This window comes from Siniperca chuatsi, linkage group LG7 (assembly GCF_020085105.1).
Source record: "Siniperca chuatsi isolate FFG_IHB_CAS linkage group LG7, ASM2008510v1, whole genome shotgun sequence".
Classification (NCBI taxonomy): Eukaryota; Metazoa; Chordata; class Actinopteri; order Centrarchiformes; family Sinipercidae; genus Siniperca; species Siniperca chuatsi.
In genome coordinates, this window is record NC_058048.1 from 28,192,089 (window position 1) to 28,208,574 (window position 16,486).

The following is a 16,486-nucleotide window of genomic DNA, read 5'->3' on the forward strand; positions in this document are numbered from 1 at the left end:
ACTACTAATTTAAATAAAATAACCAATCGCCTATAATATTTAAAACTTTAAAACAATAACATACAGTAAGCCCTTTGCCACTACCACCCTTTTTGTTGTATTTCATTATTATCTTGGCTACAGGCTACAGTCTTTCTACAATACTTGCCATACTTGCTACGTTTCTGCAGCTTGAGATGCACCGTGATATAAAGAAACATTAAACGTAAAAAGAACAAGATATGCAGATCAGTGTGTCAGGAACATGTCGGCATAACTCTCTGTAACCAGATGCGTTCAATCTTCTTGAAGCACAAGAAAATATAAGATATTTGTATTATATCTTAACATGATATGCACTAAATATAGGAGCCTAAACACTCTTAGAGGAGAATTTGACCTCTTTTTATCTCTTACCCTACATTAAGAACTGCCTTGGATAGACTAGTAAGACTTGGACTAGATGGACACTGTTGGATTTGTGGACACTTGTTCAAGTTTTCTATTTGTGAAAACAGAGAAGGGCTAATCAGAGGCTGTGAAGCAGAAGCCAACACATTTTTTCAGTGAAAATTAATATATATAGTTGTTTCTGTGCTAATATTACAAAATCCACACGAATCAGAAATGTAATTTCTATATAATTTTTAGATTATTTTTTTTTACTGTCTTTGTTGGGTAATTTGAATTTAATTGGGAGAGCCATGGGTGTGCGCTGTGGTGACGTAAGCAACAGGTTGGTTGGAGCCCCTCGCGGACGCCTCGTGCCTGCAGTCCTCTCCTCACCCAGCCGGGGCGCGTGCTGGCACTGTACGTCCCCGTGTCCTCGCACAGGCAGCAGCACAAGGAGCTCGAGAGGCTGCACTGCTGCACGAGACTACTGCAGCATACGGCTCGTGCTTCACAACGCATTTTATAAATTATCGGCCAAAAAATAACTAAAGATTTAAAAAAAAAAGACGGAGTAAACGGACAGTCGAGCAGCAAACAAACGTCTTTTAGGTAAGAAAATGTTAATTTCTTTCTTACATGATGATTCTTCAGTGTGTATGGTCAGTAGGCTACTTGAACGACCTTTATATGGCATATTTTAAGAACTGTAAGTATCAGTTAGTGTTGAATGGGCTGGATAAAATGTTGTCAGGGAAATTCAGTCATTGTAAGACAGTACGTCTCAGTATCATGGAGCTACTTCAGGTTATAGCCAGCTGAACGATATTGCGCTGATTAAGGACAATAACAGACTTTGTTTAATTCTTCATCCCGTAAACCCTTTTTAGTTTCCTTTTAAGACATTTCTTGTTCATTTGGCCTTTTAATTGAAATATTGTCAGCATCAGGTGTTATCAATGCCTCTTTAAACCTACGACCTGTGATTTTTATACTGGTGTTTATGTTTTACGTCTTTATTTAAGTTGCTGGCAGCTGACGTGTTTTTCCTCAAAGAACTGGGAAATGAGTTTGATATTACAAATTAGAGTGAAACGTTAAGTCATTTGAGCAAGAATAGCTTGTGGCTATGAGTTTCACGGTAATTAGTCTTCCTTGTTCGTTTATTTGCATTGTCTGCATTATTTGCCAGATTATAGTTACTGTCAATATTATTGCACTTTCTATTTCATGAGGACTGCAGTCACACAACATGTATTTCTTTATTAGGTTTTCAAGCATTTTTAGGTTTTTTTTTAATGACTGCTGGTCACTGAGTGCATGTTTAGTCTTTCTCTTCCTATGACAGAGGCTGCAGTAGTGTCTCAGCAGCTTATGTAGTCACATATTATTATTATTATTATTATTATTAGTTCTGCCAGTGTTGAGCTCAAATGTAATTTCTTCTGCAGATGGTTGATTTAGTGACATTGCTGTGATTGATTTTGTTTGCTGCTGTAACCTTTGACTGAAAGGTGAATCACGTTTCTGTCGGGCTGCCTTATTGTTATCCCATAGGTCAATACAAATCAATACACCACACACTGACAGAATCTCTAGGTTCAAGATTGCCAGTTATTCAATAAGGATGGTTAGTAGGCTGAGTCATGTGGCTGAACCAAATACACATTTATGCATTTATCACCCAGCCAAGGTCAGTTCATAGAGCTACAGCTGTGTGAGGAATAATGGATGAAAAAGGGGTATGCTCTTGTTTTCATCATCACCATGGGGAGCAGAGATCAAGGGAAACTTAGAAATCTCTGAAAGTCGCAGCATGACCTCAGGACAGATGCTCACAGTAATGCTGTATGTGACGTCCGTGCATGACAGTTTGTTTACCCCCAGTATAAGAGCCATTTAATCACACTGACAAACTGATAATACATCATCAGTTTCTTAGCTTGTCCTCTAAAATCCAGGATTTGCAAACAGACATTTCTCTTGCCCTGATGTTTGGTGAATTGACACCTCACTACAAAACTGACAAGTGTTAAAGTGGAAGTGAATATTAAAGCAGTGATAGCTGATCAGAAAGGTACTATGTTGAAAGCATTCGAGGCAGAAATGTGGAGAGGCTCAGACAACAATCTGTGGGCTTTATGTTGTATTTACTCAGGACACAAAAATACAAGGAGAAGTAAGGAAAGTGTCCACCTTACAGAGTCCTCTCCTATTCTCATGGACATGTAGTTGTATTGCTATACCGAACTATGACTGTCAAGTCATCTCAACTCTGGTTTAAGTATGAGCCTGGATGAGCCCTTGGATCTGCCTAGACTGATGGCAATATCAAAAAGTGGCTTGTGGTATATGCCACTCATTTGTCAAATTTTTTTTAGTGGTATGTCACTGTTGTCTACTGGTATACCGCTGCTGGCTTATGGCACCTAAAAACATGATGTCACTTATGTTTCACTGTCATTTACCACTCCCCCACCAGTATGTACCGGTTCTTACTGACATATGCCGCTGTAAGATAACATAACTGCTGTTTCAGTGACATATACTTTGCCTCTTCTTCCATGAAGAAAGTGACATTTTGACATTATAGCCTTGGCATATAGCTAGCGTTAATAGTCAAACTCGTCCATGGCCACGATCGCTATGCTAGTTGTGCAGGCCTAATGTGTAGCTATGGCTAGTATAACATTATGGCATAAGCTACCAGTTTTATAAGTTACCTGCCAGTGAAATTCACACCTGTCAGTGACATACTGTTATGTGTGATATGCCAGTTGAACAGCAACAACATACCACGCGTCAAAATGGCATACCACTCTCCATAAGACAAACACAAGATTGGCACAACATCGATATGCCGGTGGAGAGTAATATCTGCCAGTGGAAAATGAGTGGCATGCTGTTTATAAGTGGCACAGAGCAGTGACATACCATAATCATCAGTGGCATATGTCAGTTACAGTCTTCATATGTATGGGGTTTTGTCTGCCTAAGCAATCATTTATTACAAAATGAAATGACAGATGAGAAAAAAAAGATTTGGTAAACAAACGAGTCAAACCTAACATAGCTAGCCTGATTGTGAGGTTTATAAGCTCACAAGAGGCACGGAGATGATACTTAAACCACTACCAGGTAAAATCACAGGATTGAGGTGTCTGAAATTATTCGTCTTGGATTTGCTAGCTAGTCTGGCTCATGATCTTGTGAATATTTCCCCCCACCCGTTTTGTGTCAAGTCCCACCCAACTGTGCTGTGATTGGCTAGCTCGTTACTTTGATGCATCCTTGTGATTGGATGCTAGCTGTGCCCCTGGGATGATAGAGATCCTATAGGTGCTCCCTCGCCTGTGACTTATTGCATTCATTTTCTAGTTGGTCTTTATTACGAAATAGGAAAGATCTAATTTACCACACTGACACTAATACTTCTGAGGGGCATACGTTAAGATAATAAGCATAGCTTTTTCCCAAGATAAATAAATAATTTTGCCTATTTTATCTTATGCAGTTCTTAATCCTTTTTTTCTCAATGAGATTTTGTTTTGTAGTTCCCCTTATGCTACTCAAAGAAAAATAATATACAGTAGATCGGTGAATAAATAATAAGTCATAGAAATGAAAACTATTTCACATGGTGGAGTGCTGAGGATGAATCAAGGAGTCTCACAGCCCCAGGGAAGAAGCTGCTCTGTAGTCTGCTGGTACGACAGCCGATACTTCTGTATCTCTTGCCAGACGGCAGCAGGGCGAACAGGCTGTGGCTGCGGTGGGTGCTGTCCTTTAGTATGCTTCTGTGTACAATGATGCAGTGGGACAAAAAGGCAGATATGACTGACAGCATGGGGTTTGAATCGGGGGGGCTCCTCGGCTGATTATTCAAATCATCAAACATAGTCGAAAAAGAGAAAGATTAGCGTCAGTTGGGTTTCTGTCTCTTACGTGTGCTGCACAGCAGCTTGAGCTGAGTCTACCCTGTAGGCACCACATACTTCCCAGCATTTCTGGGGAATCAAATCGACCGCCTTCCAGGCCCAATCAACTCTCTGACCTTTCAGCTTCTGACATGTCTAAGTTTTAGTAGTATGTGTTGTTTTATGTGACTGTTGTTTTTCCCAGAAGACAGTAAGTAAAGCAGATTTTGAGTCATACAGTTGGAATCAAAAGTTCTCAGATTCAGAATTCCCATGCGCATTGTTTTTATAAGGTGCTTACTAAAACTTTTAATTTTAATTTTCTGTAGACTACAAGTTAATTAAATTGGTTTTATTTCTGTGAATGAATATTCCCACAGGCAGAGATCCCAGTCTAGCAGTAAAAAGCAATTAAATCATCCTCTGATATGGGTTATTTCCTTTGCACTGAGGCTGTGATGATGACAACATGTAACGAGCAGTTTAATGAATAAATCAATATGTTGGTTGGCTTTTCATTAATCTGCCATGACTCATGAACAGCATTGCTGATACATGCTTCATCATAATGTGTGTGTGCGTACAGGGAAAAACAGATGCCCAAAGAGGACAAGCTGTTCATTACTGAGAAGTTCTGACTGGACTGTGAAAAGAACAATATTATGAGAAATCTGTGTCAGTTCTGTTTTTAGTTGGGTTTCAAAGGCAAATATTGCCTCTGTTTCTTAGAGAGTAAATCAGTGCTATATCAAAATAGCATATGACAGGCTGTCATTAATGCTGTTTGGGTGTATGTATAGAGGCTAAGCAGCAGCCACCATGGCTCTGTGGTGAAGTCAGTGGGCAAGTTACTTAACCTGTAGTTCCTCTAATAACTGCTAGATACAATAAGAGAACTCAAGTGTTAATGTCTATGCAGACGGAAAGATCAATGCTCACGTTGCATTAATTATTCCTACTAATGTAGCACGAAATCATGGCAACTTACAGTGTGATTAATCATGGTTAGGTTGACATATGTGCTTTTTACTACTGCTTTCTAGTTAAAATAGAGTTTTCATATTGTCTTAAGAGTAATTAGCACCATTTTGTACACAAAGAATGACTGTAGTACAAAACCTTCACATCAGCACATGCCTGGCAGTTGTTGGTGGTGTTGACGTGTTGTTGTTGTCAGCTATGGTGTGATGTGTTTGGACAGTGAGTTAACAGCAAAGAGCTGATTGGTCCGGATACAGAGGGCTGCATTGTTTTATGCGTACTGTCTCCCCTGCTCTCTATCCCTCTCTCTCTATCCATCTCTCTCTCTATCTATATATCCATCTATCTATATGTCTATATATTCATCTATCAATCTATATCTCTGACAGATGAGCACTGACACACTGAAACACACTTGCACTGTACAGGTAGCCTCAAGTAGTGTGTATTCAGTATTCTGCTCTGTGATTACTTTTTTCGTCACCCCCGGCCCTCTCCTAGTTTCATCCAGGTACTCTGGGACACATTCAGCTCCAGGACCTGCTGCTGGGTATCTCTGGCAAAAAGAGCAGCATGTTGGGACCACACAGTAACTCATTGTTTTATTTACTTCTAGCTTGTGTCATTTCGCATGCAAAGCAATAAGCTGATGAACTGTCTCGTGTTTATTTATCCACTGCAAGATGCCAGAATTTCCCTGTTTATCTTTTATTAAACAACATGTTTTTGACATTCACTTATTTCTTTCTCAGCACTGACCTGCTTCACATTCATATATCAAATACTCTATTTCCCCAAGGGGATCATTAAAGTTTAATCCAATCTTCTGCATAATCACATCGTGAATCCACAGTCGTGCAGCTCCACAGGAGCAGCAGGGATTAAGTGCCTGGTTTAGAGGCCACTCCACAAAATCTCTGGGGTTTCAAACCTGTGTCCCTGCAGTTACAAGCTGCTGCTGTCACTGTTGGAAGAAAACCTGGTTTGCAGACCAAACAGAAGTTGTAAAAGTGTCAGTTAGCTGACGAACCATGTCGTGTTCTTTACATCAGACGTTTTTCTGTCCGTCTGCTGCCAAGTTAATCTTGTTTGCTCGATTTACCTTTTGTTGTTTCCAGATTGTTATTTTCCCTCCTTGTCCTGAGATGACTGCAGTGAGAGTTAGACTGAGATAAACACATTAGATATGGTTATTGTCATAACATTACTCGCATACAAACACACAGGCACATAAACACACATCTCACAAACACTCATCACTGAAGACACGTGCATTGTCAGTCAGTTGCTGGAATTTATTCCACATGGGCCAATTAAATTAAATACACAACTCGCTTTCTATTACACACATACACTCACTCATTGCACCTCAGCTGGTGTGTATTTGAATCTGGTAATTCACATTGTTCAAGTTATTTGCGCACATATAAATGTGTGTGCAGGTTTCTCATACTTATACAAATGTGTGCATCTTTACTGCAGATTGTAGTCTTGTTTTATGAGCCTGCATTGTATTGTAGGTGTTCATTTTGTGTCTATAATACCTGGATACTTCAGGGAATAATGGAGTCCTTATTTGATGAGCATCCAAATTGGTCTCCCAGAAATATATACACTCAGTGGCCACTGTCTTAGGTATACCCGTACAATATATTGCTATTCAATACAACAGCTCTGCCATAAATTCTACTTTTACGAGCTTTATAATGACATTGTCGAAAATGTGTAAATTCAATTATATGTTTAGCATTGAGGTCATAGTTGAAAGTGGTGTTATACTGGACTGCATTATATTGAGAGGTGTTTCTAATTTCTTTGTCCTCCCTATTTACACACACGAGGGGTGCAGAATATTAAACACCTCAATATAATGCAGTTCAGTATAACTCTATCACTAACCTTGACCTCAATGCTAAAACATATAATTTAATTAACTCCCATCTATGACAGTGTCAAAAGAAAAATACTGAACATTATAGGCATCATAAAAGTAGACTTTATGGCAGAACAGTTGTATTGGATTGAATTCAATTGTACAGGTTTACCTAATCATTTTTTTAGCTTATTATTTCTTTACATTTTGGCAAATCTGCACCAGGAACTGTCATGCTGAATTACCTGCTAACTGTTTGCACTATAACTGTGGATGTACGACTACAATCTCTGGATTACGTTTAATACTGAAGAAAACATCTAAACACGATGATTATGAGGCTAGTTTTAAAGTTATAAGGAGTGTCTTTTTTTCTATGATTTCTAAGCAGTGAAATATCTCTTCTCTTACTGGTTTCAACAGAAGAAGAACATGTCAGAGGCTCCCTGGATGCTGTAAAATAACGGTTCATGTGAATAGGTGCCATATTTCCAGTTGTACTCAGTCCTGTCGGGGTATAATTTAATGCTTGGCTTGGACACGAGGCAGTCTGTGATTCTATCAGATGTAATGGAGCCAAGCAGGCAAGTGAAACATGACAGATTGCTAACCTGTTCTCTACCCAGCTGCCTCAGTTCCCCACATCAGCCAGAGATGATGATGTAAGACTGCTCAGCTACAGCTCCTGTGACATTTTCATGGCACATCTATGGTGTTCAGACCCACAGTGCAGTGTTGTTTTAATGCGGCAGGGTTGCTACAGGTACCTTTCAGAAGATTAAATATGAACCAGGAAGCTCAGGTGGCAAGTTGAATGTTTGTTTGTTTTTTTTACTTTTTTGATAAAATCTAAAAAAACTGACTTATGGGTTTGTGGTAGTCCATTTGGTTAGTCTGCTCTTGGTGCATTGCAGTTTTTGAACTGCTGAGTTGGCTGTCTGAAGCCAGAAAGCTGCTTCAAATGTTAAAATATAAGTTGGCACTCAGGATCAAATTTCAACATTCAAAACAGACACTGATGGAAATTCCTTCCAGACTGACTTAAAGTAGTGATAAATCAGACCTCTTGAAAGGCTGAATGGTTCCTTACTTCATGATGAATTCTCCTTAACTGCTGCAGTCAAACGGTTTGTTAAGCTACTGTGTGTGTGTGTCATTAGATAATGAACCAGGAGTCTCAGACATCAGTGCTCTGTTTAACCTGAAGGAACCTTTTTAAGGGTGCTTTCACAGCTAACCTGTTTGATTCAGTTAAAACGGACCCTGGTGCGTTTGCCCAGTTAGTGTGGTTCATTTGGGCTGGTGTGAAAGTTGTCAGTCGAGCTCTGGTGCGGACCAAACAACTGGACCAAGAATACTTGAAAAGGGGGGTCTCGGTCCGCTTCGCTTCCAAGCAGACTCTTGTGCGGTTCGCTTGTGATGTGAAAGCAAACAAACCAACAACAGGATTTTATGATAGCAGATATGTGACTTGGCATTATTTCAAAAGCTAAACTACTAATAAATCCATCTGCTGATTGTGGAATGTGTTCAGGAAGTGATCTTATAATTGATTTGTATAAGCCATGTAGGCCTATATATTTATGCAAATCATTTGGTAACCACGTATGCATGTCAGCGCAGGTATTTTCCCTGATTAATAGGTTAAAAATGCTGTGTTTGCATCCTACTCCGTTTACTTTGTCAGTTCATTAAATCCATTAAAAAGTGTATGACAGTGATTCCACAGTAAAAAGAATCATTAAGCTAATGTACAAGCCGCCTCCTTTTTGTCCCGTCTCTAGGTCATTATTCATAACATGCAGTCGATTTGCAGTCTAATAATACTAATAATGCTTATAATGAGTTATTTCTTCATGAGCTCTTTGTGACACCAAAGAGCATAAATATACACATCAGAAGCATTAATGTGAAAACTTCTGTCAGTCACCAGAATTTGAGCAGCACATTTGATGGCTTCAATGGCCATTTCACACCTGGAGAGAAACTCTATTCTCCATACTGACTCCAGATATCACCAAGTACAGGTTTGAGTGTAGGATTCCTCAATGATGAATTCCTTTTTTGTATTTGACCTAAATGTTGTCAAGTCCTTGGTCTCAGCAGAGGAGAAAGGCAGACTTTGTTCACTGAAGACTTTCTCAACAATCAGTCCTTTTGGAAAAGTAGAACAAGGCTTGTGGAAACTGGAGCAGTCATAAAAAAACACCCTTTTCTTGTTTTCTTGGGTCAGTAGCAGAAAATTTAGACCTTCGTCGCACCCTGTAACTAAAATATGCAAACGTTATCAACCACTGATTATTTTGCATTCTGTCCATTGTTGTGGACGATGACATACTGTTGCTTCTGCTGGCCTTGCACACTGAGTCTTTCTCAGGAAGATAGTTTTGTCTTGTATTCATTTTCTTTTCTCCATAATTATTCTGTATAAAATTAAGGATAGAGTGTGGATAGATTCTACAGTGAGTAGATGGTAGTTCAATGGTATTCAAGCTTCTACCATAAAACCAGAAAAACACTTTAATGTTGTCCTTTCAGGGATGAAATAAAATGTCATGATTGAAAAAACTGTGTTGTTAATTAATTGGATTACCTAAATCATAGGTTAGTTTGGTTCAAGTTTAATTGGTTAATTCTGAAAGTGGATGTTTTTTAGGCCTGCTGAAATAATTTTCTCGATCAACTGGTTAATTCTTTGGTCTATAAAATGTCAATGGTGGAAAATGGCCTTCACAATTTCCTTCTCAAATGGGCTGTTTCAATCAATTGTTGCTGATTGATTTTCTGTTAACTGAGTAATTGATTCAGCTGTAAAATGTTTCAACAGTATTAAATAAATGAGGGTCTGCGCTTAATGCTTATTGTTTAAATTTACTTTGAATTGACTGGTGGTGTATGACAAAGACACATGTAGAGTAAAGCTTAAAGTGTTTGTATTGTGAAATAGTGTTTGGTCTGTTTGTGGGAGGGGATGCACAGTACAGGTGGTGGTCTGAATATCGACACTGATCCTTTAATCCCTCCACATTACAGATGAGATAAAGCCTGACAGCCACTGGAGATGTTGTCAAAGGCATCATGATAACAACTATATTTGTTGTTTGTGCATAACTGTGCCAATGATTTTCAGGTGTGTGTGTGTACCTGTGTTTGCGTATGTACATTAGGTTATTAAGTTCATGTACTTGGATGTGTGTACACTCTTGTTTAGAGAGATGACAGGGTCCCTCAGAAAAAGGCACATATGGCAGGGTTCCCACCTCTCCTCCTGTCTGTTTCCCTGTCGGTGTGATGTACCAGGCGACATCCCACGCTGGGATCAGAGCAGAGCTGTCTGTCTGAATCTGTGTCAAACAATGACTCTGACCTGCGTCATGTCTCCCCTGTGGTGCTGCAGTGGTTCAGGGGTTTTCTCCCACCGCTCAAACTGTAGTCATATGTAGGTGTGAATGTAATTGTCAGTCTGTCTGTCTATCTGTTTATTATTTTATGCAGGGTTTCCCACAGCATTTTATAGCAGAGGCAGGTCACCTCGTCTGAAATAAAGGCCACCACAAATTTGAAAACAGATGATTACACTTTTATGATATACCTTCAAAGCGATTTAAACAGTGAGGTGTCATCTAGTTACTAAAACGACCACAAGATGAGATGCGTCAGGATCTGTTAGACAGACAGATTACAGTGAATAATCGATCACATTGTAGGTTTAATTCACTGTTCGTCAGAGCAGCATGTTGCAATATTGAGGGGGAAAAAGAGAGAGTTTTTAGAAGTTCGGAGAAGCAGAAGCGAATGGCTCAGTCAGTCACAACCCTGTCATGATCTTTCCAGCACAGTGTTTGCGAGCTGGCATATAGTTTGCACTCTGTGCTCCTGTGAGAAAATTAAACTCTGCAGAGGCCTATTAGTTCAGAGGTAATGACATGTTAATGGTTACTACAACAGAACATGAATACTGCTCTGCTGCCTCATTATACCATGTAACACTGTCCTTCTGCAGACATGAACATTGTGGCCACATAGTCAGAAACCATACGTTTTCTATGGCACCTGTAATGGATGGTGATGTGTTGTTTTTTCGCAGTCTAGTCTGTGCATAATGGGTTAGGTTGCTGCTCCAATCAGTGTGACAAAGAAAATGTTGATAAAAATGAATGGTGCTTTGTTAATGCCTGTCAACAGGTATTAATAATTGTTGCCCTTTCCGTGGAGGTCAGAGGTCACAGTGTCGAGCAGCATTGTAGGAGCTGGTAGGGACTCACTGTCGTGATCAAGGGCATTTCAGCAGGCGGGAAGTTTGTCAAAATGAGGACTGAAATGTGGTTCCTCTAGTGTTTTCATTTCATCACAGTATGAAAATCAAACCTGATCAAATCTGAACCTTGAATCTAGGTTAGGTAATACATCACCATGTATGTCATTTTTAGAAGATTTGAATCAGCAGTTATATTAACCTAGGAACATTAACTACTGCAAGATATGTAGCAAATTCAGTAGGCTGCAAATGTTTTTTTCTTTCTTTTAAATGTAAATAATATTATATAAAATATATACATGTGTATGGATGGATGGATGTAAATCACTTGATACTTATTAACTACATAACATTTATTCAGGTGATTAATTACTGAATAGGTCATCAATAGGTATTTTCAGATTTGCTGACCAGTTGCAGACTTGTGTTTGACTTCTGGTATAAATTAATTATTTTAGCTGACCATGCAACATTTTCATGAACATTTCTGTAGTGTCATTGTTGCTTATTGTTCAGTGTCTTCTCTAAATACACACATATATAAATAGAAAAGTGTGTGGACAGCCGAACTTAGTTGAATTGCTCTCTTTGTAAGAGCTGGCTGAATAAAGTGCTGTCCAGTCATGTAGTTTGATGTCAAGCTGCCAAATTACTGGCCAGTGTCCAAAGTCTATTCAGATGGAAAGTAACTCTGACAGATGGACAAGGAGGAGAGAGGATGGAAGAAAAACTGAGGTTAACACAATTAGTTGTGAGAGACAATGTGAAATAGTGAAGTCTAGGGAAAATAGACAGATGGAGAGAGAGAATGAAGGGATGCAACGGTTGACAAAAAGACTGAGGGAAAAAAGATAGAAGAACTTCTGTAGCATCATAACACATTTTAAACTTCGGCATCCTGTCCACCTCTTTTTTTTTGCCGGTCTTCTCCTCTATTTCTCCTTTCCTGCCTTCCCTCCTTCCTCTCTGTGCTATCTTTGTCTGTGTCCTCCCGTCATGGACAGCAGGGGTTTTGAAACTTTCCCCTTTTACCTCAGGAGCTCAGAGAGTCCTTAAAGTGTGCCACTGCTCTCTTGATGTCACCACCTGTCATACATCTGACCCACTTAGGGCCCAGACCCATAGTTTATCAAGCAGAGAAAGTAAAAAGGTACACTAGTATTGACAGGAAAAAAACAAATGCTCTCATCAGCTGTCAGAAGTGGTCTGGCAGGTGGTTGAGAGATACTTGAGTCTGAAACGCATACTGGGTCTGTTGTATAAGCCGTTAGAAAGAAACTGAATGCATGGTGAAGGGAGACATTTACAATAGCTTCCACATAGCCTGGCATCGCCAGACTAATTTGCAAATTTGTATTAGTCTAGAACCTCTCAGTTAATTTTCGCTTTCCAAGGGCCATTATCAACGGGCGCAGACCAAACTGCCTCTGGACACAGTTGGATAGACGTACAAACAATCAGAGCAACGAAACGTGTGACATAACTCTGAGTGACACATGCAAGTTGGGGTGGTCCTTGGTCCGTTTTCAAGCAGGAAAAAATGGCAGCCTAGTCACAAACTTCCTCAAATAACAGCTAAACAGTACACTAAAATGTGTTTCTGAAAACTTTTGAGGTGGGAAACAGGCAATGCAGTAACAGAATCTTGACTCATATTTGTTCAGCGCTGCCTAGTTTGACAGTTTAATCTGAGTTTTGTGAGCCTGGTACGTTTTGCTCGACAGACCTGCAGACTCAGACAATCAGAGCAGCGAAACGCGCGACATGTGACTTTTCAAATCTGGACGGTAACGCTCCTCTGTCAGTCATCGCATTAAACCCGCCCTGTATTAGATAAACGGTTGTGACTGGCCCGACTGAATCCAGGATGGGTGGAAATCTGTCTGAATGAGAGGGGGGCCAGAGCAAATGAAACATGAGCTTGGCAGATTTGTCTGGTTCCCAGGCTAGCTACCACCATTATCACCATACAAAATGGAGACAAAGAACTTGGCTTATATCACTTTCAGAGCTGAAATACTTCAATCCATAATTCAGAAGCTCCTTTTGTCCAGTTGTCCATCAACCTGCTTGTCTTTTATAACATTAAATACAGTAAAAATTCAAAACAAACATGTAATTACTGCTTGGAATTTTGTAACTTGTCAATATAAAAAATGTCAATTTGAGCATCAATGAGGAAGTAAGCATTAAAACATGCCGGAAAACAGTAATTAGTGTCTCTGCTGTGATTTGAGTAACAGCCTGAGCTGAGCTCCAATGACCTTGTCTATATACCTTATGACACATGCACCTGCTCAGTGACCAAACAGCTGTCAAGGTAAACAACTTTTGCTAAGGTCACTTTTAATGTCGCATCATGATACGCTCTGCTTATTAAATGGTCAGAAGGAGCAGGTAGGAGATGTGAACTGTAAATAGACTTTGATGGAAGTTGGTACTGTGTTTTAACATACAAGTAAATAAAATGAAGACGGTCATTCCAAAATGATTTATCCATCATTTTTAATGGGTACCACCTTATTTTGCAAAATATTATTGATTAATAGTTTCACTAATTTTTCAAGCGAAAATGCCAAAGACTGTTTCCAGCTGTTTTTTTTAAATCTGAGGTCTTGATGCCTGTCTTTGTCATTCATCATAATAAATTGAATATCTTTTGGTTTTGGACTGTTGGTTGAATAATACTTTTTTTTTTTTTTTTTTTTTTACTATTTTCTGACCTTTTTTTGTGACAAAACAATTAATTAAGAAAATAATTGGTAGATTAATCAATGATCAAAAATAATAGCCCTAAAAAAAATTACATGTCATAAATAAGTTCAAAAGGTGATATTTTAAAAGGACAGTAGGAAATGTTAGACCATTATTACCACTTTTACAGATAACATATTATCTTTTTGAAATATCAGATTATTCAGTTAAGTCTCTATTTACTGTTTATAGCTTCTTTCATACAATACAATGAAGGAAGCTCATATTTCTTTGCATTTAAAACACAAACAATTACAGATGGAAACAAAAGTGAGAAACAGTTGACATTAAAGAGCAGCTTAACACCCCCTGTGTTGCAGTACTGGTGTATCAGCCCACTGACTTTGACTTTAATGTGATTCCTGTGCAGCATGACCTTTTTATAAATGAAAATAGCAAGCAGAGACATTTGGATGGACAGCGGTCAGACATCGGCGTCTGATTAATGGTCAACCAATCACTTCCTGTCAGGTCACAGTCACTTGTTTGGAGGTCATGAGTGAATAATGCGATGATCTAAATTGCACTGTCTTTACCTCCTTCAATTTGTTTCTTATTTTAGTTTCTTTTATCTCTCATTGTACCTGAAATTTTTACTTTATTACATAACCCTTCCACACCTCTTTCATATGTCTCTTAATCTGCTTTTATCAACATCTTACTCTCACCTGCTGTCTTTTCCTCTAGTCATTCCTCCCATTTTCATAAGTCCCATTCACAATCATAGGTTCAACCCGTCTGCAGGCTGACATTGTTTTTTCATCTCAAGAGACTTCAGCTAACTCGCTTTTAACTTGAATGTTGTTCACACTCTGCTGATCTCACTCAGCCCATATAATTTTCTTTTCTCTGTTTTTGTGTATTTCTCTCTTTCTGTATTTTATGTGTCTTCTCATATTACTTTATGCTGCTGTATGCTCACTCTAAGATGCATTTTTCACTGAGTGTGTGCGTGTGTGTGTGTGTGTGTGTGTGTGTGTGGGACAGTGTAAAGAGAGTACTGTGTCTTACCCTGCAGAATATGTGTGGTTTTGTGTCTAGTGCATAAAAGCGGTCGTTTCTTCAATCTCCCCCTTTTATTACTCCATCTGGTTCTTTCTTGTTTACCCCACCTCCCCTCCATCCTTTTCACAGCAGTAATAATAACAGATCTGATGTCACAGTTGCCATGGCAGCCGTGTGATGACTTGGCTGGTTGAACTGGCCTGGTCGTCTAGTGGCTGACTTCAGTCACAGAGACAAAAAATGAACTAAAACTGAACAAAAATTTATTGTACAGGATATGTTAAAATAAAATAGAATACAGCCAATATGAATTACATATACATTGTTGTTGATTTTCTCTGGATTAATCAGCTAATTGTTTCAGCTCTAGTGTGGACTCAGGATTTGGTTGCTGGTTGGATAACGGCTGGTTTGCTGGCTGATTTGCTTTGCGGTGTGTGAAGTTGCCTTACTGACTGGTCTAATTATAGTATTACTGGAGTCAGTCAAAGTCAGACAGCTGCAGATATGGAATGATAGATTAGTATAAACAAACAAACCATATAGGACAGGTGTGTGTGTGTGTGTGTGCACGCGCAGTCATAAATTACCTGAGTAGACACGCGTAGAATCATACAACTTGTGTACACAATATAGGTCAGTGTGTATTTCTGTGAGAGTATCTGTATCCTCTGGGTTAGTTTAAGGAGGCCACAGAAATAAAACCAGGACTTCACTGCCGCACGCACGCACGCACACTGAGTCTAGTTTTCCCATAAATACATTTTAAATTGATTGAAACTCTCTTCTCTCCCTCTAGGTGAAAGTAGTGTGGTGGCCAACAGTCCTGCCTTTTTTTCCTCCATCCTCTCTCTCTCCTGTCCCTTCTTCATCCTCCTCTCACTCACTCACTCACTCACTCTGTATCTCACTCACTCACTCTGTATCTCACTCACTCACTCTGTATCTCACTCTCGCTCTCACTCTCTCTGTCTCTGTGATGCCGGGCTGTGGGTGAGTGTATGCCCGTGACCAGACTGAAACTGGGGAAGCTAAAGGTGGTGCGGCGGCAGCTGCTGCAAAGGTACAGAACAACACACATCACCACCACCTCAATGTAAAGAAAAGTTTATTTTTTAACATAGTCTGATTTCTCTATAATACCTTTTAAAGGCATTCTGATAACTATCATAATGAATGACTTTGCTTGCATTGTTGGTTATTGTGGAAACTGTTGCTGTAACTATGGAGATATGTAGTCATCAGTTTTTGTATGCATTCACATTGCTTTGAAGACAGCATTTATGTTAGTGACTGTTGTTTAAAATGTTCTGCAATTTGTAGTAATGT

General features: G+C 39.2%; 1 protein-coding gene across 2 annotated transcripts in view; it reads left to right on the forward strand.

The window, feature by feature from the left end:
• The first annotated feature begins 705 nt into the window (after positions 1–705).
• Positions 706–16,486, forward strand: part of gdpd4a (glycerophosphodiester phosphodiesterase domain containing 4a) — a 39,087-nt gene continuing 23,306 nt past the window's right edge. For both annotated transcript variants that reach the window (XM_044202939.1, XM_044202938.1), the window contains exons 1-2: positions 706–981; positions 15,957–16,220. In XM_044202939.1, coding sequence (XP_044058874.1) covers positions 16,159–16,220 — 62 coding nt within the window. In that variant the 5' untranslated portion in view covers positions 706–981; positions 15,957–16,158. The remainder of the gene's footprint in view (positions 982–15,956; positions 16,221–16,486) is intronic.